This window comes from Festucalex cinctus, chromosome 12 (assembly GCF_051991245.1).
Source record: "Festucalex cinctus isolate MCC-2025b chromosome 12, RoL_Fcin_1.0, whole genome shotgun sequence".
Taxonomy (NCBI): domain Eukaryota; kingdom Metazoa; phylum Chordata; class Actinopteri; order Syngnathiformes; family Syngnathidae; genus Festucalex; species Festucalex cinctus.
This window is the reverse complement of record NC_135422.1, coordinates 10368820-10394995: the sequence shown is the minus strand read 5'-3', so window position 1 is coordinate 10394995 and position 26176 is coordinate 10368820. Positions and strand designations below refer to the sequence as shown.

General features: G+C 45.5%; 1 protein-coding gene across 1 annotated transcript; it reads right to left on the bottom strand.

Moving 5' to 3' along the window:
- Positions 1-782: 782 nt before the first annotated feature.
- Positions 783-24148, bottom strand: htr1d (5-hydroxytryptamine (serotonin) receptor 1D, G protein-coupled). Its single transcript, XM_077539777.1, has 2 exons — positions 23662-24148; positions 783-3186 (listed from the first exon to the last, which is right to left on the bottom strand). Exon 2 carries the CDS (start codon positions 2668-2670, stop codon positions 1519-1521), a length of 1152 nt encoding a protein of 383 aa, XP_077395903.1. The 5' UTR covers positions 2671-3186; positions 23662-24148; the 3' UTR covers positions 783-1518.
- Between the last annotated feature and the right edge of the window lie 2028 nt (positions 24149-26176).

Genomic DNA, 26176 nt, shown 5'->3' with positions numbered 1-26176 from the left:
TGTATTTTTGGAGTGTAAGCATAGCTAGCTATGTAGCTAGCTAGTAGCTAGCTAACTGTACCCTGTAATGGCAGAAATAGGACAAGTAATTAAGTAACTAGCACCAGCTAGAGAACAAATGCGCTCCATTCCATTCTCATATCGTGGAGGAGGAGCTAAACTCAACACTTTAGCACTATGGCGTCTGTTTTTATGTACCGAGCGCAAGTTTTGCCTGGGGCATGGTCTATATCTTCACAGCGGCAGGTTAGACTGGGTTTTGGTATTTTCGCTGATGCCCTCCGCTTGGCACAGTTTAAAAATGCTCTTTTTGCACCAACGTGGGCCTGAACACAGCCGACTTGATTGACCGTCAATCGAAGAAGCTCCTCTGATTTCCTGTAAAATGAGAGGTGCTGTCCTTGACAAGGCCGGAAGAAGGAAGTGATTAGGTAGAAGCGCAATGTACAACTTTTGCAAGCAGACCTTCATGGGCAGATAATGTATTTAACATTGAAATAGATAACATCCATCACACGTCTGCAGAGCACAGAATCTGTCTGCCTGTTCCTCAACTTCACCAACATTGCATTATTGCACCTGCGCCAATAGTTAGACATGGTTCCAACAGGCCTAAAGTTTAGTTGACCAGTTTTACAATTAACTCTCCCAGGACATTTTGCCTGTTTTACTGGATTTGGACTGATTTTGCAAGGCCCATAGCATATTGTGTCCTATTGCTATAAAAACATGGAACCTACCAAAAGAAACATTAAAGTCTCTTCTTTCATCAGGAAAAAAAGTGTATTTCTAGCTGTTTCCATTTTGCATCAATTAGCATTAGAACATGGCTAAGTTTCATCATTATTCACAAATCTGTTTAAAATAGTGGGGAAAAGAGCTTTTTTTTTAATCTCTTATACTCTGCTGCCATCTGCTGGCCGTTTTTGTAATAACTACCATTGCTTCAAGCTTTCTCTTCAGTTCAGAGGTTGCATCAAAGCCAAAACGTATAATTACATCTTTGGGAGCATGGTAATATTTAAAATAGAACGTATCTATACGTTTTTGGGAGTAAATGAGTTAAGTACTGCATACTGTAGTTCAACCATGTATATATAATGTATCTAGAAACAAATCTCTGAATTCACTTTCCAGGATCTTTAAATTGTAATTTCTATAACTAATTTCATATAGAAACATTTTGCCTCAATCTTTTTGTGGAATTACTTCTGTATTCATTTTTTTCAAGCTGCTGTGCCTCACACTTTGAAAAGTGTTGCGCTAGATCAGGTGTACCTAATGTTGTGGCCAGAGAGTGCACATTCCTGCTGAATGAATCATCGTTCTTCATGTTTTCTAGAATATTTTAGATCTGACTTTTCCGCATGCAAGTCTTTTCGTTGATATCTGGCGAGGTATGGCACTGAGCAGTTGGTTGTAAAAAATAAAAACATCTATCTTATGTTAATCAGATGGAAAATTTACATCAGCTTAATGATACTTAATAATCCTATTTTCCAGGAGCTTGTTTGGTCTTCAGGAGAATCGTCGGAACTTGATGAGTTTCTGGAAGGCCTGCTTGAACTCGTCATTGAACACGGTGTAGATCACCGGGTTAATGAGCGAGTTGAGGTATCCCAGCCAGGTGAAGACGTCAAAGAGCACCGGGTGAAACCAGCACTCTTTGCAAATGGCCGTCACCAGCGTGCCCACGAAGAAGGGCAGCCAGCACACGATGAAAGCGCCCAGGATGATGCCCAGCGTCTTGGTGGCCTTCCTCTCGCGAGCCGCGCACAGCCGCTTCCTCTCCAGCACGCTGTCGGCCAGTTTCACCTTCACGCTGTTCGTGAAGAGCGGCGAGCTCCCCGTACCCGAGTGGATGTGCCCTTCCTGGAGGTGCCCCTCCTGGTTGGACGAGGAATTGAGAGAGCACAGGGAGGAGCCCGCCGAGGTCTGGATGAGCTGCGCCGTGGTGAAGCGCTTCCCGGACGACGTGGGCATCTTAAAGATGCGGGAGCGCGCCGCGACGTAAATCCGCCCGTAGAGGATGACGAGAAGCACCGTGGGAACGTAGAACGCCCCGAAGGTAGAGTAGAGGGTGTACGAGATCTGATCTGTATTCACCAAGCACTCCGTCAGCTCCTCGTGGGCTTTGGCCTGCCGCCAGAAGAGCGGAGGCATGGAAATCGATATGGAGATCACCCACACTACTCCGACCATGATCCCGGCTCGGCGCATGGTGCGGCGTTTGGAGTACTCCAGCGCGTCGGTGATGGCCCAGTAGCGGTCCAGGGCGATGACGCACAGGTGGAGGATGGACGCCGTGCAGAAGGTGATGTCGGACGACAGCCAGATGTCGCACACGATCTGCCCCAGCGACCAGGTCTTGCTCACCGTGTACACGATGCTGATGGGCATCACCAGGATGGACACCAGGAGGTCGGTGACGGCCAGAGAGCCGATCAGGAAGTTGGCGGGCGTGTGCAGCTTCCTGGTCAGGAAGATGGTGGCGATGACGAAGGCGTTGGACAGCACCGTGGCGAAGGTCACCAGGCCCAGGAGAACGGACAGGGAGATTTGGAAGCCCAAAACCGAGGCGTCGCTCCAGTAGGGAGACGCGGCGGTCGGATCGGGAATCTCCGTGACGTTGCTGGTGAAGTAGTCCAGCGAGCTGTTGTCGACCTCCATCTTGCTTGTGATCCTCTCCGACTTTAGAAGAGCCTCATTGCACACGTGCCCACCAGCGCAGGGTTAAATCCCCCATGCCTTGTTTTTCATACCAACCCGACGCTAACGTCTAATCCCATCATTCCGTTTTCCGAGCGAACGGTCGTGTAATTGAAGCCGACTTATTTGTCCATTTCAGTTTTCTAATATCGATTGGGCCCCGCTTACATCGCAGCGGGAGCGATGGATCCTCATTTGTATTCAGCGTCTGTCAGACCACTTTTGTTCCTCTTCTTTCCACTCCTCTTATCTCACCTCCAAGCCTGCAGCCGGCCGGCAACAACACCTCAACGGTGAACCTTCGTATCTATCAACCACTTTAATGGGCTCCTCCGTTTCAATAAGGCGAGGCGCCGTGCTGCGTGCGGTAAGATGATGACGACGGATACACAGGTCGGGGTGTTGTCTCTTGTGGGGCGATCAACAGTTACATGATCCAAGTCAAGGCTTGCCCCATACTTGGTGCTTGGTTTTCTTCTGCATGGGAAACAAAAGAGAGAAACGTTGTTTGCATTAAATTACATCTCGCCATCATCCCTTCCTCCATTCATATACAAACAAACAAAAACACCCACATGAATCATGACCTGTAAATGGATCATTAGGACTCAACACACACACACGCACTGCCAGCTTCATTTATTTACTCTCATCGCGAGCCTCGCAACCAAATCTCCTTGCAAGGTTAATGTATGTTCGTTTCAGCTCGACTGATTTTAGCCTTAATGGAACTAATCGCAGCATAATTGACCACAAACACAAAACCTCCAAACCCAATTTGATGACTTGCCTGACTTTTTAACCCTTCAGTTCAACCAATCAGTAGAATAACAAAGCAGAAAAGCACAATAATCCTTACATTATTGTGGATAGGACCATAGAGGTCATTTGGACAAGTTTCAAATGGAATGATTTAACATTTTTAACACGTTTTGTTATTGTAGAAGTCAATCAAAGGCGTTCCGCTGCACACCGCACAGATTAGATGAAGATAGAAATAATCGCTATGGTACGGAAATGTATTGCATTCACTTGGGGAAAAAAAAATCCTGTTTTTTGGAGTCATTTTTTGGAGGGGTTGTTATTTATTTATTTAATCAATTTTATGTAATTACCCCATCATGTATGGGCGTTGCTTCGAACGTGGTTGATTTTGGTACCAGTACACTGTATTTTCTTAAACATTTTATGCTCTTAGTTCTTTATGTTTTGTTTGTATGTTATTCACTGCTTGCTGTAACAATATTTGCCCTATGGGGACACAAATAAATTTGAACTTGATGATTTTTGTGTGTGTGTTTCTTGGGTTGGGGTCTATTTTAAAAAAAAATATTTTTTCTGTCGTAAAAATATTCCAATAAATAGGAACAAATATATAAAAATACAGGGCAGCACAGTGGATGATTGGTTGGCACGTTCGCCTCCCAGTACTTAGGACACAAGATCGAGTCCAGGCTACGCCCATCCTAAGTGGAGTTTGCATGTTCTCCCCGTGCCTGCGTGGGTCTTCTCCGGGTACTCTGGTCTCCTCCCACATTCCAAAGACATGCATGGCAGGTTAATTGGGCACTCCGAATTGTCCCTTGGTGTGCTTGTGAGAGTGAGTGGTTGTTTGTGTCTGTGTGCCCTTGCATTTGGCTGGCAACCAGTTCAGGGTGCACCCCGTCTACTGCTTGAAGCCAGCTGGGATAGGCTCCAGCACCCCTTGTGTGGCGCAAGCGGTTAAGAAAATGGATGGATGGATATAAAAATACAAAAACAAATAATAAAATAGGGAGAAAAACTGACACCTTACTTTTTTTTTGCACGTGTCCATTTTTGGGACATTGAAATCACAGAGCATCCAATCATATTGCTTTGTTCTTCAATAGGTTCCTCAATGTCATATGCTATGCTACGATGTATTATTGAACGTATTATACTTGATTTCAACAGGATCAGGATTCGAAAACCTGACCCTCTGGTGCCATTTCCTTCTGGATTGAGCCTCTACAACCCCTCTTTTAAATATTAACTTGTGTTATTATCATCCATTGATTTCTTTCCGTGGCATTTCATCTCGACGACAGCATCTTTTAGCAGTCACTCTTCATTCCCGAGGGAATACAATTGCATGCAATTCTTGTCCAACTCTATTGTTGCCCATTTCAGGCACTCTGGATACACAATAAGGGTGGCAGGTGGCGAGATGTAGGAAGAGAATTGTGCGCCAGTGGCTTTTCAATACTATCTCTTATTCTTCCTCATTTGTTGTCCGCAGCCATCTTAAGGATAACCACAAAAGATTTGGGCACACTCACAAAAGGACGGAATAGAGAGATAAAAGCAGAAGATTGGCCCGTCAGAACACGGTTTTAATTTCTTATTGAATTTGAATTATTGAGTGTTTACGTTCACATGCTTGACAGTGTTGGCCCAAGTGATCGTTTTTTGTTTTTTTTCTGATCAACACCAATTCAGTTTCAAGTCATGTTACATACTTTATCACGATGCGTGCTAATGTTTAATCGTGGGGAAGCAATTAAAACAAAATTATACTGCGCTGGAAAGAGAAATTCTGCCATCGCCAGCCAATCACAATTCACGATTCACAATTAGGATTTTTGCCCGACGTGCAACATGACAAATAACTGGTAATGATAATAAAGAAGTATAGGTGTGAAGGTGTAGGGGTGAAGTTAAGATAATACTGTTTTTTTATGCGTGTGTGCGTTCATGAGTCGAGCTGATAGTCGACGGGAAGAAGCTGTACATGTTGCATGAGGCTGTCGTCCAAATGACCGTAGCTCCCTGCTTAACGGGACAGGTCAAACAGGCTGTGTCCAGGGCACATATAAGACTACTCATGCTCATGTTCGCACCTACAGATGATTTAGAGTAGTGGGGAGGGGTTGCTAATGTATATTCTCTATCAGAAACTAATCTCCAAGGCAGGTGGGGATGGGCGGTCAGGGCAAAAAAAAAGAAAAAAAGATATAGGCCAGATGTGATCCACGCTGGCAATCAAACATTGAACATCTGCAGAGACTCAAATGCAAATCCTGGATTACGAGACTCTCGCTGATCTTTGTTTCATCTTTTCTCTATCTGCTCTCTGTGTGAACAGCCTTTCGTCCGACTCCCGCAGCCTTGTAGGAATATAAAAAGTCGAAGACAAAAAAAAAAAAAAAAGAGCTTTGCTTGTGTTGCAATGTAAGTATAACAAATTGTAAAATAATTTATGCTCAACAATTTGGAGTTGTGACCAAACTTTTAGGGAAAATATTCAAGCATATGAAACCTCTGCTCAGAGAGAGTGCACCAAAAGATTGACGTCTTGGCTGCATTTTGCTTTTTCTTTGGCTTTTTGCGGGTGTTATGTGACAACTGTTTACATGCAGGCTTTTTTTTTTTGTCCAATTGATTCTCTGATCAATGATCACGGATGGTGCTAAATAGCTAGCCAGCTAGATAGATAGATAGATAGCTAAATAGATAGCTCGCAAGCGATAATAGATAGCTAGCTAAATAGATAGCTAGCGATAATAGAGAGCGAGCTAGCTAACGATGATAGATGGACAGATAGATAGATAGATTAGATAGATAGATAGATAGATGCTACATAATAGCTTGCTAGCTAGTTAGCTATCATCTAGATAGAAAGCTAGCTCACTATCATTTGGATAGATAGATAGATAGATAGATCGCGAGCGATAATAGATAGCTAGCTAAATAGATAGCTAGCGAGCGATAATAGAGAGCGAGCTAGCTAACGATGATAGATGGACAGATGGACAGATAGATAGATAGATAGATGCTACATAATAGCTTGCTAGCTTGCTAGCAAGTTAGCTATCATCTAGATAGAAAGCTAGCTCACTATCATTTGGATAGACAGACAGACAGACAGACAGACAGACAGCACCCATTACGCTGAGCTGGGATTCCCAAATTGTTGTGCATGCAGTTGTGGGGATGAGCAACCTGGCTGAGAATTTTAAAAGCAGTGTTTAGTTTTGGATTATTAGTTATACAACGTGTTTCACAAAATGCACCTTGACACTGAACAGAATGTGAAGAAAACAATGTTTGTGTCAGGAACTAGGAAGCGTGGTGGTGGACCCAAATGCAGGAGGCGAACGAGGCAGGGAGGCAGAGGTGCGGAAAAAATAAGTAAATTTAATCCAACAAAAACCAACGTAGCAAACAGGGCTTGGTAACAACGAATACAAAAAATACCAGAGGGAAAACTATACAAGAACAGACGACAACACTGGCAACATGAACGTGGGGAAACAAGAATAATGAACCGACAAGAAATGAAGCGAAAACCGAAAACTAAGTACACACACTAATTGAGCACGATGAGACACAGCTGGGCAAGACACAAGTGGACGGGGATGCTGATTGGTTGACACATGAGGAAGGGCAGGCAAACACAGGTGGACATCAGTGAGGCTTAACGAGACTATGGAAGACAAGAAAAACAGAACATAAACATGACAAACTCAAAACCCAACAAAAACAAAGCAAAACGCACCCCAAACAGAACCCAAACATGACAGTACCCCCCCTTCAAGGGACAGCTCCCAGATGTCCCTAAGGTCCATAAACAAAAAAAACAGGCGGGAGGGTGCACGGCCCACAATCAAGGGCAGTCCAAAAAAAAACAAACAAAATGCCAAAACCCTAGAGGTGGCCAGACGAGGAGTGCCCAGAGGGCCAGTCTGGTGGACGTCCCGGACGCCAGACGAGGAGTGCCCAGCGGGGCCAGTCAGGTGGGCGTCCCGGACGCCAGACGAAGCGTGCCCAGCGGGGCCAGTCAGGTGGGCGTCCCGGACGCCAGACGAGGAGTGCCCAGCGGGGCCAGTCAGGTGGGCGTCCCGGACGCCAGACGAGGAGTGCCCAGCGGGGCCAGTCAGGTGGGCGTCCCGGACGCCAGACGAAGCGTGCCCAGCGGGGCCAGTCAGGTGGGCGTCCCGGACGCCAGACGAAGCGTGCCCAGCGGGGCCAGTCAGGTGGGCGTCCCGGACGCCAGACGAGGAGTGCCCAGCGGGGCCAGTCAGGTGGGCGTCCCGGACGCCAGACGAGGAGTGCCCAGCGGGGCCAGTCAGGTGGGCGTCCCGGACGCCAGACGAGGAGTGCCCAGCGGGGCCAGTCTGGTGCACGTCCCGGACGCCAGACGAAGAGAGCCCGGCGGGGCCAGTCAGGAGGGCGTCCCCGACGCCCGACGAGTAGGGCCCGGCGGGGCCGGTCAGGAGGACGTCCTCGACGCCCGACGAGGAGGGCCCGGCGGGGCCGGTCAGGAGGGCGTCCTTGACGCCCGACGAGAAGGGACCGGCGGGGCCGGTCAGGAGGGCGTCCTCGACGCCCGATGAGAAGGAACCGGCGGAGCCGGTCAGGAGGGCGTCCCTGACGCCCGACGAGGATCAGAGGTGGCGGCGGGGTGTTCGCCGCCGGAACTGGTGCATGCGAAGGCGGCCGCTGACCGGGCGCCGCCGGAACTGGTGCATGCGAAGGCGGCCGCTGACCGGGCGCCGCCGGAACTGGTGCATGCGAAGGCGGCCGCTGACCGGGCGCCGCCGGAACCGGTGGAGAAGGCAGCCGCTGGCCAGGCACCGCCGGAACTGGTGGAGGCGAAGGCGGCCGCTGGCCGGGCGCCGCCGGAACTGGTGCAGGCGAAGGCGGCCGCTGACCGGGTGGCGCCGGAACTGGTGAAGGCGAAGGCGGCTGCTGGCCGGGCGCCGCCGGAACTGGTGCATGCGAAGGCGGCCGCTGACCGGGCGCCGCCGGAACTGGTGGTGGAGATGGCGGCCGCTGGCCGGGCGCCGCCGGAACTGGTGCATGCGAAGGCGGCCGCTGGCCGGGCGCCGCCGGAACTGATGCTGGCGAAGGCGGCCGCTGGCCGGGCGCCGCCGGAACTGGTGGTGGAGATGGCGGCCGCTGGCCGGGCGCCGCCGGAACTAGTGCTGGCGAAGGCGGGCGCCGACCGGGCGCCGCCGGAACTGGTGCAGGCGAAGGCGGCCGCTGGCCGGGCGCCGCCGGAACTGGTGCATGCGAAGGCGGCCGCTGGCCGGGCTCCGCCGGAACTGGTGCATGCGAAGGCGGCCGCTGGCCGGGCGCCGCCGGAACTGGTGCATGCGAAGGCGGCCGCTGGCCGGGCGCCGCCGGAACTGATGCTGGCGAAGGCGGCCGCTGGCCGGGCGCCGCCGGAACTGGTGCATGCGAAGGTGGCCGCTGACCGGGCGCCGCCGGAACTAGTGCATGCGAAGGTGGCCGCTGACCGGGCGCCGCCGGAACTGGTGCATGCGAAGGCGGCCGCTGACCGGGCGCCGCCGGAATTGGTGCATGCGAAGGCGGCCGCTGGCCGGGCGCCGCCGGAACTGGTGGTGGAGAAGGCGGCCGCTGGCCGGGCGCCGCCGGAACTGGTGCAAGAGGAGGCGGCCGCTGGCCAGGCGCCGCCGGTCGAGGAACCGGAGGTGGCGGTCGCAATCCATGCGCCGCCGGACGAGGAGCAGGCGATGGCGGCCGCTGGCCGGGCGCCGCCGGAACTGGTGCAGGCGGTGGCGGCCGCAATCCATGCGCCGCCGGACGAGGAACAGGAGGTGGCGGCCGCCATCCATGCGCCGCCGGACGAGGAACAGGAGGTGGCGGCCGCCATCCATGCGCCGCCTGACGAGGAACAGGAGGTGGCGGCCGCAATCCATGCGCCGCCCGACGAGGAACAAGAGGTGGCGGCCGCAATCCATGCGCCGCCTGACGAGGAACAGGAGGTGGTGGCTGCAATCCATGCGCCGCCCGACGAGGAACAAGAGGTGGCGGCCGCAATCCATGCGCCGCCTGACGAGGAACAGGAGGTGGCGGCTGCAATCCATGCGCCGCCTGACGAGGAACAAGAGGTGGCGGCCGCAATCCATGCGCCGCCTGACGAGGAACAGGAGGTGGCGGCTGCAATCCATGCGCCGCCTGACGAGGAACAAGAGGTGGCGGCCGCAATCCATGCGCCGCCTGACGAGGAACAGGAGGTGGCGGCCGCAATCCATGCGCCGCCTGACGAGGAACAGGAGGTGGCGGCTGCAATCCATGCGCCGCCCGACGAGGAACAAGAGGTGGCGGCCGCAATCCATGCGCCGCCTGACGAGGAACAGGAGGTGGCGGCCGCAATCCATGCGCCGCCTGACGAGGAACAGGAGGTGGAGATGGTGGCCGCTGGCCGGGCGCCGCCGGAACTGGTGCAGGCGAAGGCGGCCGCTGGCCGGGCGCCGCCGGAACTAGTGCATGCGAAGGCGGCCGCTGGCCGGGCGCCGCCGGAACTGATGCTGGCGAAGGCGGCCGCCGACCGGGCGCCGCCGGAACTGGTGCAGGCGAAGGCGGCCGCTGGCCGGGCGCCGCCGGAACTGGTGGAGAAGGCGGCCGCTGGCCGGGCGCCGCCGGTCGAGGAGCAGGAGGCTGCGGCCCAGGCAAAGCGGCCAGGAGCTGCGGCGGCAGCAGCACAGGCGAGGCGGCCAGGGGCTGCGCTGGCAGCGGCACAGGCAAAGCGGCCCGGGGCTGCAGCGGCGCAGGCGCATTGGCCAGGGGCTGCGGCGGCAGCGGCGCAGGCGCAGTGGCCAGGGGCTGCGGCGGCAGCGGCGCAGGCGAAGCGGCCAGGGGCTGCGCCGGCAGCGGCGCAGGCGAAGCGGCCAGTGGCTGCGGCGGCAGCGGCGCAGGCAAAGCGGCCCGGGGCTGCAGCGGCAGCGGCGCAGGCGCATTGGCCAGGGGCTGCAGCGGCAGCGGCGCAGGCGCAGTGGCCAGGGGCTGCGGCGGCAGCGGCGCAGGCGAAGCGGCCAGGGGCTGCGGCGGCAGCGGCGCAGGCGAAGCGGCCAGGGGCTGCGGCGGCAGCGGCGCAGGCTGCGGCTTGGATCGCCTCTGCCTCCTCCTATGTTTTCGGGGAGCTGGGGCTGTCGTCCCACCAGCCTGTTGACCAAGGGACCGGGGAACTCGAGACAACGGGGAACCAGGTGACGCGGAAACAGGTGCTACTTGACATGACGGGGAACGTGAAAACAAAAAACTATAAAAGCTATCACTCGCACTCCAACCAAAACCAGTGTGCTCACTCACTTCACAATCATCCTCTAACTCTGAATCAAAATCAAACTCGGGATCGTGGTCAACAAAAACGTGGGGTGACAAAATCGTGTCATAAGGAAGTGCCCGGGGAGACTTACTAGGTGAACAAAAACTGGTGTCAAAATCAGAAATGTTTAACTCTGTGTCTGTGAGTTCCAAATCAGAATCACTTAAATAACTGTAACGGGAATCATAAGGTGGTGAACTGGGTAAATAGGTTTTAACAGGTGAGGGGAACACGGAGACACAGGAACTCGAAAAGAAAGCTGAACCTACACCGAGGGAACGGGGTTGGTCAACAGGCTGATGGCGTCTGGGAGCCGGCCGACGTCGTGCCGGTCGGCTCCGGCTGCTCCCTGCTGGGTCCTTTTGTGTTCGGTCCATTCTGTCAGGAACTAGGAAGCGTGGTGGTGGACCCAAATGCAGGAGGCGAACGAGGCAGGGAGGCAGAGGTGCGGAAAAAATAAGTAAATTTAATCCAACAAAAACCAACGTAGCAAACAGGGCTTGGTAACAACGAATACAAAAAATACCAGAGGGAAAACTATACAAGAACAGACGACAACACTGGCAACATGAACGTGGGGAAACAAGAATAATGAACCGACAAGAACTGAAGCGAAAACCGAAAACTAAGTACACACACTAATTGAGCACGATGAGACACAGCTGGGCAAGACACAAGTGGACGGGGATGCTGATTGGTTGACACATGAGGAAGGGCAGGCAAACACAGGTGGACATCAGTGAGGCTTAACGAGACTATGGAAGACAAGAAAAACAGAACATAAACATGACAAACTCAAAACCCAACAAAAACAAAGCAAAACGCACCCCAAACAGAACCCAAACATGACAGTTTGGTTCTGAAACTGAGTATTATTCAGGGCGTCACGAATAGAGATGTTCTTGCTATTTTAAGTTTACATTGCTTCTTTGCATCATTACATATCGAGCCTAGAAAAAAGTTTATTGAAAGACAATTTAGTTTTGTGGTATTAGTAGTTTTCTGCCATAGAGGAAAATGATCACCGAATTGGAAGAAATGGGAGATGTACCTGATTCCCATAGTAGATTTTGTTGGACCTTTGAGGTACTATTGTATTCCAGTCTCACCTTCATCACACGTGATAGATGGCTGAATGGCCTATCTGTTTACATATCAGTCAAGTCAAACACAAGGCTTATCTCCTTGTGCTCTGGTTTACGAGACAATGAGATAATGAGACTGGTAATGAATGGATGAGAGGAAAAGATTTCCAATCAAGAACAGGCCTTGCTGAAATTGGGCTGGATACTGCTTGCGTGAAAAGACATTAGTTCCTCCATCTGGCTTTTAAATTAAATGACACAGGGGCAGATCCCAAACCAGGAAGCTCTTACAACTCCGAAGCCGAATGTATGCACTGTACTATGCAATACATCACAGCCCCATTCATGAGAAATCCAATTCACTTCTCCTTTCAGACTTGGCGCAAGTCCCAGCAGATGCTGTCCAGTAATGTGTTCGCAGCACACAGTGAACCGGCGACTCACCCCGTGAACCAGACGGACTTGAAAAACGCCGCATGGCCCTCGCTGGAGGCCGGCTAATTGATTTAACGCGGCGGAGGTAGAGCCATCGCCGCTCGTCTTGTCAGCGCCTGTCTGCTGTTGACTGGAGCGTGCACTAAACGCTAGCTGGGCACGACTGTAATGAGTGCGTGTCTGCGTGTGTGCGTGTCTGCGTGCGTGTGTTTGACGAAGAGTATGTCAAAGGAGAAACACTGCTGATGCTGGGGAAAATGGATGAAAACTTAATGAGCGTCGGGAGACTGTTTAACAATTAAGCAATATTGGGCCACTACATTAGATACGTCACCACGGCCAGGAAACAGATGAGCTGTGATGTTCACAATGCGAGCCCGAGGGCACCTTCACAGAAATAGTTAAGCCTAATTTTTAAGATCTAAGTAATTTTTCACATAAGAAATTCCCATTTACTTTTTTTTTAATTTTTTTTTTTAGATAATTTAAACAAATCTACCAAATAAAACTTATATGATACATATTCATTAGACTAATAAAGCCCATTTGTTTCCCAAAAACGTATAAATAAGTTTTTTTTTATGTTTTAAGTGTCCCAAAGACGTATTTATACGTTTTTTTTTGTTTTTGTTTTTTATGCTAGAGCAGGGGTGTCAAACTCATATTAGCTCAGGGGCCGCATGAAGGAAAATATATTACTAAGTGGGCCGAATCGGTAAAATAATGGTATATAATAGGGATGCACGATATTGGAAAAACATGCGATATGCGATATACTTGCTGAACATAGCGATATTGATATTATTGCGATATTTAACATGTACCTAAAGAAATTACATTTTTATTACCTAATGAAAGAAAAACATTTTTCATGTGGCAAAATAAGCAACCTTAATGTAATCTTAGTTAATTAAGTGTAATTATGTCTTGATAATTTTCAACTATTGAATGGCCATGCACATTTTAGTTAGCATCTGACTGGTCAAATTCATATAAAAAGCATAAAATTTCATATAAAACTTATTGCATGCCTTTGCGATATGCATATTGCAAGGGCCAATATAGCGATATCGATATTTTTTCGATATATTGTGCAGCCCTAGTATATAACTTAAAAACAATTGCCGTCAATTATACACAGATTTTTGTTATTTTTGGGCCATCCCTAAATTACGGAGCTTAACTGTAATCTATTGTTTAAAAAAATAACACAAAAGCAAGTGAAATGCGGCAACACTTTGCCTGTATGAGTTCCGCACGTGTTAAATCTACCTGTTTTGCAAATATATAGTTCCCAGAATGCATTGTGTGGCACAGTTAATGAATTTATAAGGACGTTAATCCTTGTCACGTGTATTTGTGTTACCAGTAATTGAATGTGTCGTATTTAACACGTTTATGTTGGTCTACGATGCAAAAAACAACAAACTTTTTTTAAACAAACCATAACTTTAAGTTGTGTGTAAAATAATTACTCACAGGGTGATTCCGTGTACAAGTTACAGTACTCATATGAGGACTGCTTGTGAAATTACAAATTTATATATTTGATTGCGGCTGGCTGATTAATTGGTCCGACATTACAATTTTGTTTTCACTTTATAAAGTCGTCTCACGGGCCGGATTGAACCCCTTTGCGGGCCTGATCCGGCCCGCGGGCCGTATGTTTGACACCCCTGTGCTAGAGCATACAGCTGCAAAAAACGGTTGCAGAAATGGTAGTTATTACACAAACAGCCAGCAGGTGGCAGCAGAGCAAAGGAGATCAACCAGGGCCATGTTGAAAAAAGCTCAATTACTCACAATTCTGAATAGATTTGTGAAAATTGATTAAACTTAGCTATATTCTAATGCTAATTTCTGCAAAACGGAAACAGATAAAAATTTAAACAATTTATTTTATGTATTTTAAATAAATACTCTCATTATTATTAATTTAGAGTACTGTAATTATAGAAGAAAGCGTCCATACTGGCATCAGCCCCGTCGCGAGAACTGATACCTTGAAACAATGCCAGGGTATCGGCCCGATACCAATACCTAGCATCAGTACTCGGCTATCCCTACTTAAAACGGTGCTAGACAGAATTTCCTTCAATCGTGGTTGTCCCTGTAATATAGTGTTTCCCTTTCTGTATTGAGCAAAGGAACATATTTACCAACAGGAAAATCTCAAGCCACATCACCTAACAAAAATGTTACCAAAAAATGAAACTAATGATGATCCTGTAATATTCTCACAAATTTACTTGGCGTGGCTAACCAAAACAGCAGCACCTACCAAATAATATAATCAGTTTATTAGATTAATTAAAGTGTGGATTCTTAAGGAAAAAAAAAAGACCTTACATTAGGTGGAGATAATTACTAGTATAATCTAACTTGTGGTGATTTTTACACTTGGATGGTACTTGAAACGCTCGCCTATAAAGCTAATAAAAGTTTTATGATTGTGACAATTTGACTCTGACTTCATTTCATCTAAATGATTTCCTATAAGAATATTTGTTTTGAAGTCACCAATGATCCAAAAATGGATTTTGTTAAAGGTTTCACTATTGACGACCCTCAATAATTAGGTGGCCTAAATGTCATGCAGGAAAAAAAATAATAATAATCGAGGTTTCATTGAAAACAACCATCACAACTGCTTGTACATATTTAGTATGACAGCATTAGACAGCAAAGTCATTGCCGGGATAAATTGTAATCTGCATTGGAAGTGTGTAAATGTGAAAGAGAGTCACGTCGTTGCTGGAACAAAGGTTACACAAAGTCAGACTTTTACATGCCAGCTGAGCATTGGAGCGTCTCTTTATGAGCCAGATGTCCACTTTTATTTAACATTTCATCTGTGCCAAGTGTCCCCTTAACAAACATGCTTACTTTCCACACCCGTGCTGCTTGACGCCGCAATATAAAATAACAGTAGTAGTGTTTTGTTTTTCCAGTAAGCATTCAAAAGATGAATAATAGATGGCTTGCGGAGAAGAATGGACGTATAAAATATAGATTAGTAGAAGTGTTGGAACCCTCCAGACTATTGATATGGCAAAGTGTAGCCTCAAGGTTAAAGAGCATATAACTCCAACAGATTCTGTTTACCTGTCTAGGTCTGAAAAAATGAAAAAACATGACCAGATTATGCCACATTCCAAAAACGCACACTAGGTTAAAAAGACTACTCTACCACAGAGCCATGCTGCCCCAAAATCTCCATTTCTAATTTGACAGACTGTGCTGCTCTATGGTGGGCGTTCTGGTGGACCGCAGGCATTTTCTCTTGCCCCTATAGTGCACCTGAAAATTTGGTGACAAAGTCGACTGGACTTCAGACCAGCTCAGAGCAGGTCTAAGTTGTGGTGTAGGTGGTATAATGTGATTTTGGTTACTGTGATTAAGTTGCAGGGAGCCAGATTCTGCGCTCCGCTAATATGTGTGGTGGATGCCATCTTATATGACAAGAGTGCACATCAGACTCTGTAATTCAGTGTAGAAATTAATACATTAAATAAAATTAATTAATTAATTAAATAAATAAAATTAATTAAATTAATTAATAAAAATAAAATTTATTAAAATAAAATTAATTAAATTATATTAAATTAAATTAACTGAACACATTATTTTCATCATCTTTATGATATTGAACACCCCGCTAAAACAGTGCGAGTCACCCCTCTCCCACTATAATGCAATTTCAGCAATATGTTGTTTTTTTGTTGTTGTTGTTTTTTGTTTTTTTCTTTCCAAAAAATAGTCAGTCAAATGATAATTTGGCGGTTTAATTACTTGTATACTATAAAGTCAAAATCCCATAACATGTTCCCTTGAGCTCCACGACCCTTGTGAGGAGCAAGCGGTTCAGAAAATGGATGGATGGATGTTCCCTTGAAAATAATTAAATAATAATACGAATCTTTTTGAAAAAAAGACAAAGAAATATATATTTTTTCCTTTTTCTTTTTTTTTTTTACGAGCTGTGGGGGGCTTTCGGTACATCCATGTTGGTTTGCAGGTGCCCTGGAGCACGGCGAGTAGGTGTTCTTCCTGAGCTGCGTAGGCCTACACGCACATGCACCATCTGCACCACCCCCCAACCATCCGCCTACTACACATGCAAATGTTAGTAGAAGAAAAAGGATTTTTTTTTTGGGGTTATATTTTTGTGGACATGCTAATTTAGGCCTTTGAGGTAAAAGTCAAAGTGTGCCTGCGGTGTACAGCAAAGGTGGAAGAAACGCACCTGGCGAGCCACATGCAGCTCTTTCGCTCTGCCAGACTTCACTGTCACATTTTAACGGTTCCAATCTGGCCCATCATTCCAACTAATAAAGGGGCAACTTATGGAAAAGTGAATTTTTAATTGCTAGTATAAAAATAGTGAGTCTCTGGATTACCTTCCAACCAAGGGTGAAATTACCCAACCAAGTAATTTATTCTGTGAGTGCCTTTGTTCGAAAATGTGTCTTTTAGCTTCTCACACTGAGTTCCTCGACTACACAGCGCCAATACTGAATTGAAGAACAGAAATTCTCTAAAAGAACGACAGCAAAAAGTCATCTTGAGCATCCAAGACTGTCACCAATTACTTCTTTTGATAATCTAATAAACACAGCATGTATGCTAATCTGCATTAGCCTGACTCTGCTGGTTTGTATTATAATTTATATGTTAGCATTAAGCTACGAGACATTCATTAGACCAAATTATATTGCTTTGTTAAATGTTTTGTTGTTTAAATAAACATTGTTACATTCTCTCTCTCTAACTCTAACTCTCTAACTCTCTAACTTTCTAACTCTCTCTCTCTCTCTCTCTCTCTCTCTCTCTCTCTCTGATACTTCAGAGTTCCACCAGAGTCGTAAAGTTTTCGAGAGACAGGAGAAAGAATTAAAGGAAAGAAAGATGAAGCGAAGTGAAATTCAACACCCACAGAGTTACAAATCCAGAATCTTTCACCAACCCCAGATACATCTGAATTCCTACAGGTTTAGGGAGGCATCAAGAGACCAGAGGAAGGACTAAAGGAAGGAAGGATAGATGAAGCAGAGTGGGATCCACAAAGGCCAACCTCCAATGATTCAGCGACCAGTGGGAGAAGCAAATACTTTCTGAGTTTCAGTAGATGCTAGTGTGGTGGATCTGGCATGCATGAGCACCTCCACCAAAGAAGGGAGACGTTAACTTCAGCCCGACAAGGCAAGCACAGGGGAGGCAGAGCCACTCATGCCGAACCATAGGGGACAACACCTAGAAAGTTAACAAACAAGCATGCAGTGACACCGAATATTAACCCTTAGTGCCTATAGGAATCAGAGGTCCATGTTATAGTAATCTTCAACTGGGAATGACAAATAAACAGCTTGAAGCTAACAAGCACCGTGTGCCTCGTAATGTTAGTGTAAGTAAATGTGTGTCAGGTAAGTAGTGACTGAGTTTTCACAGAGAATAGTCACAAAGTAAAAATACTTGAATCACAGCATTATACATTATAGAGCACATATAGACAACAAACAACGATTCACATTCACAGTCACACGTAAGCACAACTCGGAGTCTTCAATGAACCTTCTAAGCTTGTTTTCTGAATATGTGAGGAAGCCGGGAGTCCCCGAAGAAAACCCACGCAAGTGCAGGGAGAACATGCAAAGCTCACACAGAAAGGCCGAAACCCGTGTTTGAACAGCCCCGACCTCAGAACTGAGAAGCAGATGTGCTTACTGCTGCCCAAAAGCAATCAATTCAAGTCATAAATAAATAAATAAATAAAAATCAAAACAAATTAAAAAAAAAATCTTGCATTAGTGTTAGGGCTGACGTGGGCTGCTTTTGGCTCTTAACTCTCATTCAGTTGGCCAAAGTAACAAATTCTTCTGACCTATTAATGCTGGCATAGATAATATCTTAGCCAAACTTGGTCTCAACAACTTTTACTGACATTTATTTGCATAAAACTGATTAAAATTCAGCGCCGTGACAACGTATTCCTTGCCTTCTTAAAATAATCTCCCAACAAATGAAAGCCCCCGTTCTTCAGAAACAATATTTTCCACCACCCTACACTTCATAAATTCCTCACTCTACTGCATGGTCGTGACCCTTAGAAAGTAGAGCAGGTACCAGTACAGATCTGGGACAGCTGAGAGGCCCTTCATAAGAACTGAAACTATCGGATGAAGCTGAAATAGGGAGCGAGATACACACGCATGAACACATTGTGGCTGATTTCAAAATAAAATAATCCATCAGCGCTTAAACAGATGTCATCTATAAAACTTCACATCCTTTTAGCTGCTAAAACAAAATAATCTGATGATATTTGATAGAAGTTCAAGCATCTTAAATGGGATTTGTTTAACATTCTGAACCAGATGCTGGGTCAGATACATAATAATAAATGATAATCATGTCATTGATCTTTGAGGATTCAATTGATTTTGTTTTCCTGTCACACCACTTGCACCACAATTTAGACCTGCTTATAGTTGGTCTAAAGATTAGGCTACTTTCAGTTTGTAACTTTTTTTGTGTAAAAAAAACAAAAAACAAAAAACAAAACAATTGTGGTCGCAAAAATTAGCATAACGCATAGTAGACAAAATATTTTGCTTATTTTTTATTTTAATTGCAATAATTACTTCAAATGGAAGGAATTGGTAAGAACTAGTATTTCAAAAGAGAAGAAAAACAATGTGCATGACGTGTCGCATATAATCCTGCGAGTATCTCCAATTCAGTTGGGATGGCTTTACGCTGAAAAGCGGGAAACTCCCGTGAAGATCTGAAGACTGCAGTGAAGCATCACATCAAACGGATGACTCACCGCAACGGGTTCTTCTCATTATGGGAACACGGGAGAAAAAAAACGTTTGGGGAGGTTTGATAAGTTTCATGATATTCCATTTCAAAGTGATTGAGTGGCTAGCAAGCACAACACTGCCATTTGAGCCCCGCTTGATACTTTTTATTTTGCGGCTGACTTGAATTGTTTTTTCTGTGAATAAACCAAAGATTAGGCTTCTTGAGAGCACTCAACCTGTCACAAATATATTATCCTCTAAGAAAGCTACTGATTTTTGACAATTTCTTCTAAAACAAAGTTAAAGCGAAAGTCAACTCATTCTTTTTTTTCTCTATGCAGCCCCACTGGTATTCAAGTTAATATTGCGTTCGTGGAATATGAGTCAAACAGCAAATTCCAGCTGTTTTTATCCATCTCTTAAGCCCACCTGTTTTTTGAAGCTGAGCTGTGATTGGTTGTTACCTGAGACCGAAGCAACACGCGATTATAGGAACTGGAGTTCATAAACTGCAACAGGCAGTCAAACACGAACCTTCAACAGATGATTAGTGTTGTGATGATTATTTGCCCTTTCAGTACTGTTTACTTTCAATTTGTGACGCTCCGGTGTCGGTGTTTACCTCGACTCCGCATTGTTTCAGTGACTCGTCTCTGGTGTTATGATTACTGCGGTGACAAATGACAACAGCCTGCTTTCAATAGTACAGCACTGACAATTGTTGTCTCCATTGCGCGACAATGAACAGCTTTGTCTCAACGGCGAGCGCTTAGCCATGAGTTTATCTTCATCTGTATTATTGATCGCATGGCCACGTCTTCACAACATCTCATCTATGCTCCGGCGGGTTGTGTTTCCTAGCCCAAAGGCAGACATTTTTTGCCGCACCATCTGCTCAGCTGCTTGCAAGCCAACTCATGTGCGGACTACTGTAAACACTTAGGAAGGCCTACGGGGCCAGCGATGCGCCGCCGCCACTGTTGAAAGGCACCTCAAAGCGTTTCAGTGCGTTTGTAGTCATGTTTTGACGCTCGTTCAAGACACAAAGTGACACTAAAATTATCTCGCGTTTGTTTCATTGCTCTCCTGCGCTGGCAGATCTCAAGCAAACAACAAAACGAAAAATAAAACAGTGAGGACGATGTGTCCCCCAAGTGTGTTATAACGATGCCAAGAAGCCTGAAATGTCATCATTCCTTAGTTACAGTTGCTATGAATATGTAGTGAAGAAATGTTTGGAGTGATACTAACATTTTTAATTGCTATTTTGGTAGCATCGGTGGTCATTGATAGTTGTAAGTACTCTGAATTATTTAGAACGTCAAAACGTTCAAAGATGAAGCAGCATTTTGTCACCAATTGTGTCATGTGCTGAAGGTTTCATCCCAAAGCGCAGACACAAATAAGATTTTAACTATTTATTCACATCGAGAGGTGTGGAACAAACTTGACTAGAAGAGAAACAGAGGACACTGGCAACAGAAGTAATAATCCGTCAAAGACACACACTTCTCAGGAGGCTTATATAGACAAGGAATCGATCTGATTGGTTGTGGCTAGACATGTGGGTAACATGACTAACATGGAATTATCTGATTGGCTGTTGACCAGGTGAAGGGATTAAAGATTCCTGACATCACATAACATCACATAGCCTAAAACCAGTTGAAACTAGATGCTAGTTATATCAGTTCAAAACAGACACTTGTTACATCAATACATAAAAGACACTTGACCTCACGGTCATGAACCCAACTTAACAGGTCATAACCTCAAACTTAACCCTGGCGTGACCCCAGACATGACAAATTGTTAATTGCGGGTGTAACCAGTGGCGAACCTGCGCTGCCACAACCTCACTGGCTTGGGAGTGACGAAAACACGAATGACGAAAACAGTGACGGACGGCAATTTAGCTGAACAATCGACCAATGACAATCCGTTTGGTTCGGCTTGAAATATTGACGGACTGACGATGACGGAAACTCAGAATTCATTGAAACAACCACCTCTGCAAACTGGCGTCTGTTACATAGACCACCAGTTACAGCGTCAACAAATTCAAATCAATCAAATCTAAAGCTGCTTATTCAGAGCTAGCATGCTAACACTCGGCATAGAAACGGGCACATCATTTTTGTGCCGGGTCGAGTTTAACTCTCTTGTCATGTTTGTTTGGCAAGAACAGCAATAATGCCCCTGGGTCATTTTGACCCAGGACACGTACAGTCATCCAAACGTGTCTGAAATGTTGCTATCCAAATTCATTCCTGGTTTTAATCTCTGTGTTGTTTATTTCTTAGGAACTGTTTTAATGCCCCTGGGTCACTTTGACCCAGGACGCATATAGTCATCCAAACATGTTTGAAATGTGTGCAATCCAAATCCATTACTTATTCTAATCTGTGTGTTGTTTATTAATCAGGAACTACAATAATGTCCCTGGGTCACTTTGACCCGACAGTATTTTTAATTATCCAAACGTGTCGCTCTTTTTTTTCTTTTTAGTGTGCGATTCTGATCACCAACAAAGACAATGTTTCATTTCAACCCATGTGTCACATTTGATTCCATAGATACGATCCATGGGTCACTTTGACCCGGGAACGTGTATAATTATCATAAAATTATCAGAAACAATCCTTTACTCTTTTGGCAGTCCTGCTAATAGACAAAGCCAACACTTCGTTGGCACTCTTTAGATACATTTTTCGGATTACATTTATGGGAAATGGATTTGTGAATGGAGCTGCTTCGATTGGCCGGGAGTCGGCTGCATTCCCTCCCACTATGGCGCACTCTACTACTACTCTACTCTACTACTAAAAGAAATTAAACATAAAGTAACATGTTTTCATAAATCCCCTTGAAGATAGCTTTGTTTTGATTTGTTATTTCTTCCTTTTTCTCATGCCGCTGAATTTGGCCAGAAGTGTTTGCTGGTTTGAAGCAAATCCTGCAATAGTTTCACTTGCCCCGGAGCTTTCATTTTGAAAGATTATCCCGTGGGCGATTGAACGTGATGAAGTTGCGAGTAATTCTTCATGGTGTTTCTTGGCACCCTTGACTCTGAGCCTCACCTGGCTCTGAGTGATCACAGCCATCTCAATGATTTGCAGCCTCAGACGCCGCACGTCCTTGCAATCACGAGCTGCTTTAAGTTCTATAGCATCCAAATCCCTTATGGCGAAAGAAACCTTTCACTTTGTTTTCCCCCCATCCTCCATATGAGCATTAATTTCCTCCAGTATTAATGATTAAGCCAGATTTGTATAATTAGCATAACAAGCTACAAATGAGTCTCGAGAACAGCCCCTCATTTATTCAACTATTTCCTAATCCATTTCATTTCCATGACTCTGTGTCATTAACAATTTATCAGCAGGTGCATGCCGTTCTAATGCCTCTGATGTATTTGTGTTCACCTCTGAGCCAGAAGCGAGAGAGCAGAACATCAGCACAGTGCACTGAGTGCACTTTTCATCATACCGATTCTCTTTCATTTCCACAAGTCACTTGCGCACCGCAGAGTTACTTTTTTTGTTCATTGAGTTCTTCAATTTCGGACGTCTTCTGACATTACTCAAATTTCCCCAATATGAGGACCAATCATCAGATGAGAGGTAACGAAGACAGATGATGATGATGATGATAAGATAGCAGATAAAATAATATGCAGAAATCCTCATTGGATCATATCAAAGTCCCTTTGACTCCAGAAAATTCATCTCCAAATGTGCCCCTCAGCCATGATACTTATGAGTTACTCTCTATATTTTTTTTCTGCATAATTGAAATGAGCAGCAAACAATGCGAGCGTGAAGGGTAAACAATTGTCTCACGATTATGTCATTTTGCTGATGACATAATAATGCTTCCATCCGAAACAATCAGGCAAAAGTCTGAGCGGACTTCTATCACTTTTTGAAAAGGAAAAAGTCAATTCATTAGGTACACCATTATGATCCAACATAACAGAAGAATCACACACCCTCCCTTTATCGATAAATCTAAACAAATTAGATTAACACATTGTCTTTATTTTTATTGTAAGCACGTGTATTGCATTATTATTAATAGCAAATATGTATGGATTGTTTTTTAAGTGGCGTAGAGGTGCACTGCAATACAGGTACAATGCACCTCTCATGAAAAAGCCATAATATTAGGAACACCTCAAGGCTTAATGCAGTGCACTTTTACACCACTGAAAAGCTCAAAGAACACACACGTTAATACGCACAGTTTTCATTTATTCTCAATGTTCTTATTGCATTCTTACTTTTTTAAGAAGTGGCATAGAGATGTGTTTCCAGCATGCATGGATAAATGGAGACGCCAAAATATTAGGAACACGTCCCAGTAGGTTATGCGGACACCTTCCTCACGAACACATTACTAACTTTGGCATCAATTTGACTGCAGGAAGACAATAATGACGGTTTGTTTGTTTTGTTTTTTGGCTATGCGTAATTGCAATCGAAACGCACACACGTCCAATATAAACAAGACAATGAAAACAATGAACACTCACCATGTTATGATGGATAGTTTGTGCCTTCCTGGATGCTCCGGCCACCAAATCAACCAATCAGGGAACCCCGGGAAGCGAAGAAGTCCAGTTTACGCACGCCGGTCCCGAGCAAACGCACGAACGGAGCCGTCCGGCCGGTGCGCAGCTTTCTTTTGTGCGTCCTGTTCGCCTCCACATCACGCATGGTGCTCCACATTGCATCTCACGGCGTGGAGATGTTGACGTCGCGGTTCCTGCATGCGTAAAACTTGAGCCAAGCAAGTCCCGGAGAACGTCACGTTGTGCCTCTAAACCAGCTTTTGAGGTGGAACCAAAGTGCACAAGTGTTCGTAGAGGCGCTCAAGGTTGTTCCCTGCGTCGTTTTATTTATTAAGGGAGTCGCGCGCATGCATCTACCCGCTGGATGGATGGCAGCAGCTCGTCTGACGATGGAGGGGGTCGTCCACTAGTTGCATTCATTCTACATGACTGTCTGTGTGTGTGCATGTGTTGGAATATCCTCGAACGAGTGAGTGAGTGAGTGAGTGAGTGAGTGAGTCTGTACAAAATCTTCAGAGAACACTAGAAGATAGTTTCCAAGGAAAATGACAGCAATTGACAACAAATATTTTGCAAAATCTTCGAGATTTTGTATAGTACGTTTGATAATTTGTTATACGTTCTTCTTCTGCCTTGTTACGTAACAGTTGTAACCGTTTGTTCCAGAATTGTTTAAGCTTGTCTCATTACTTTTTGGAAAATGCCAACCCTGCCTTCCCCCAAGTGGTTTTTATTTTCTTGTGTACTCTTTGCACTATTGTTTGCATTTATGACTTCACTCCTGCCCTCTGGAGGTTGCTGCTGATATCACAAACAGTTTTGTGTGTGTGTGTGTGTGTGTGTGTGTGGGGGGGGGGGTTCTTTCTTTACTGCTCACAAAATGTTTATGTTGTCAACTGCTGTCATTTTCCTTGGGCTACTTTTCGAACGGGTGGACTTGCTATGGCCAATATTTGGCAAATGGCTCTGATTCTTGCAGCTTTATATCAGAACTGTTATGAGCTTTAGCGTTTGAGCTCAGTAGTACATATATATTTTTTCCCCCCATCGATAGCTATCTGGTTGTCCAGCTGAAACTGAGCTCAGACATTCTGTCGTCCACATTTTCTTCTACTTTTGTTCACATGACAAATTAGTGGATTCAAACAAAAGATGTGGACATGATCCATATGTAAATATGTTGATAATAATAATAATTAAAAAAAAAAACATTAATTTCTCATGTCATATTTGCCATTTAATGGAAAATTCAAATCAGTGTACTTTTAACACATTCATTGCCAGACCAGCAAAAAATGCATCATTTGCATCGTCTTTTTCCGTCAATGGCAGTGAATGAGTTAAAATAAAAAGTGGAGTGAACATTTAACCAGGATCCATTTGGTACTTAGAAAATATGATTGTTTATGCAAGGAAAGCATATTTTCTACAGTATATGTGAAAGACTTCCAGCACACTCACGTGGAAGCGTCTTTGCTGAGGTGTTCTGTTTTGACACGGTAGGTGGGAACGAAAGTTGTTTCCCGACATTTTGCCTTTTACTCGGCTTATTTGCAGAAGTGAAGCTATACGCCAGCAGGGAGCAGCCGTAAGGAAACGTCACGGCTGATAAATCCTCACCGTGACCTGCTTTAACCACATTACAGCGCCGAGAAATTTACGGTGTGTGGCAATATTGAGTAGAGAGGTGAAGAAAAAGTAGCTGCCATGAAAAAAAACTGCCGTGACCCACGGCCATGTTTTGCTGCGGATGGATGGAGACACTTTGGACATAAAGATTAGCTTGCTTGACATTGTTGAAATCGGTTTGCTAATACAAATGTTGGCAACAGATGCATGATGATTGCAACGTGCGGAATCTTCTCTGGCCATTTACTAACATGCTTATCATGCTTTATGGGTTCCTTGGAGGGTGCTATATAAAGCTACACTATTATAAATATCATTATTATTATCATAACATACCTGTAGCACTCTTAACACAGTTACTCCCAAAAACATATAAATATGTTCTACTCTAAATGTTTTAAGCGTCCCAAAGACGTATTTGTACGTTTTTTGTTTTTTTATGCTAGAGCATACAGAAAGCTTTGATGCAGCATCTGAACTGCAGAGAACGGGTGAAGCAATGGTAGTTATGACAAAAAAGGTCAGCAGGTGGCAGCAGAGTATAAGAGATCAACCAGGGCCATGTTGAAAACAACTGATTTCCCCACAATTCTAAGCAGATTTGTCAATGATAAAACTTACCTATATTCTAATGTGAATTGCTACAAAACGGAAACAGAAATATATTTTTTTTTTCCTGATGAAAGAAGAGACTCTAATCTTTGTTTTGGTAGGTTCTACGTTTTTATAGCAATAGAATACAATATGCCATGGGCCTTGCAAAGTCAGTCAGAATCCCGTAAAACAGCAGGATCGTTGCTTCAGTGAAAATGGCTGGGAGTGAATGTGTTAAGATGCTAACAGTGCT

What these genes read in the sequence shown, in the direction of transcription:
- htr1d (XM_077539777.1), bottom strand. Translation starts at nt 2,670, where the DNA reads ATGGAGGTCGACAACAGCTCGCTGGACTACTTCACCAGCAACGTCACG.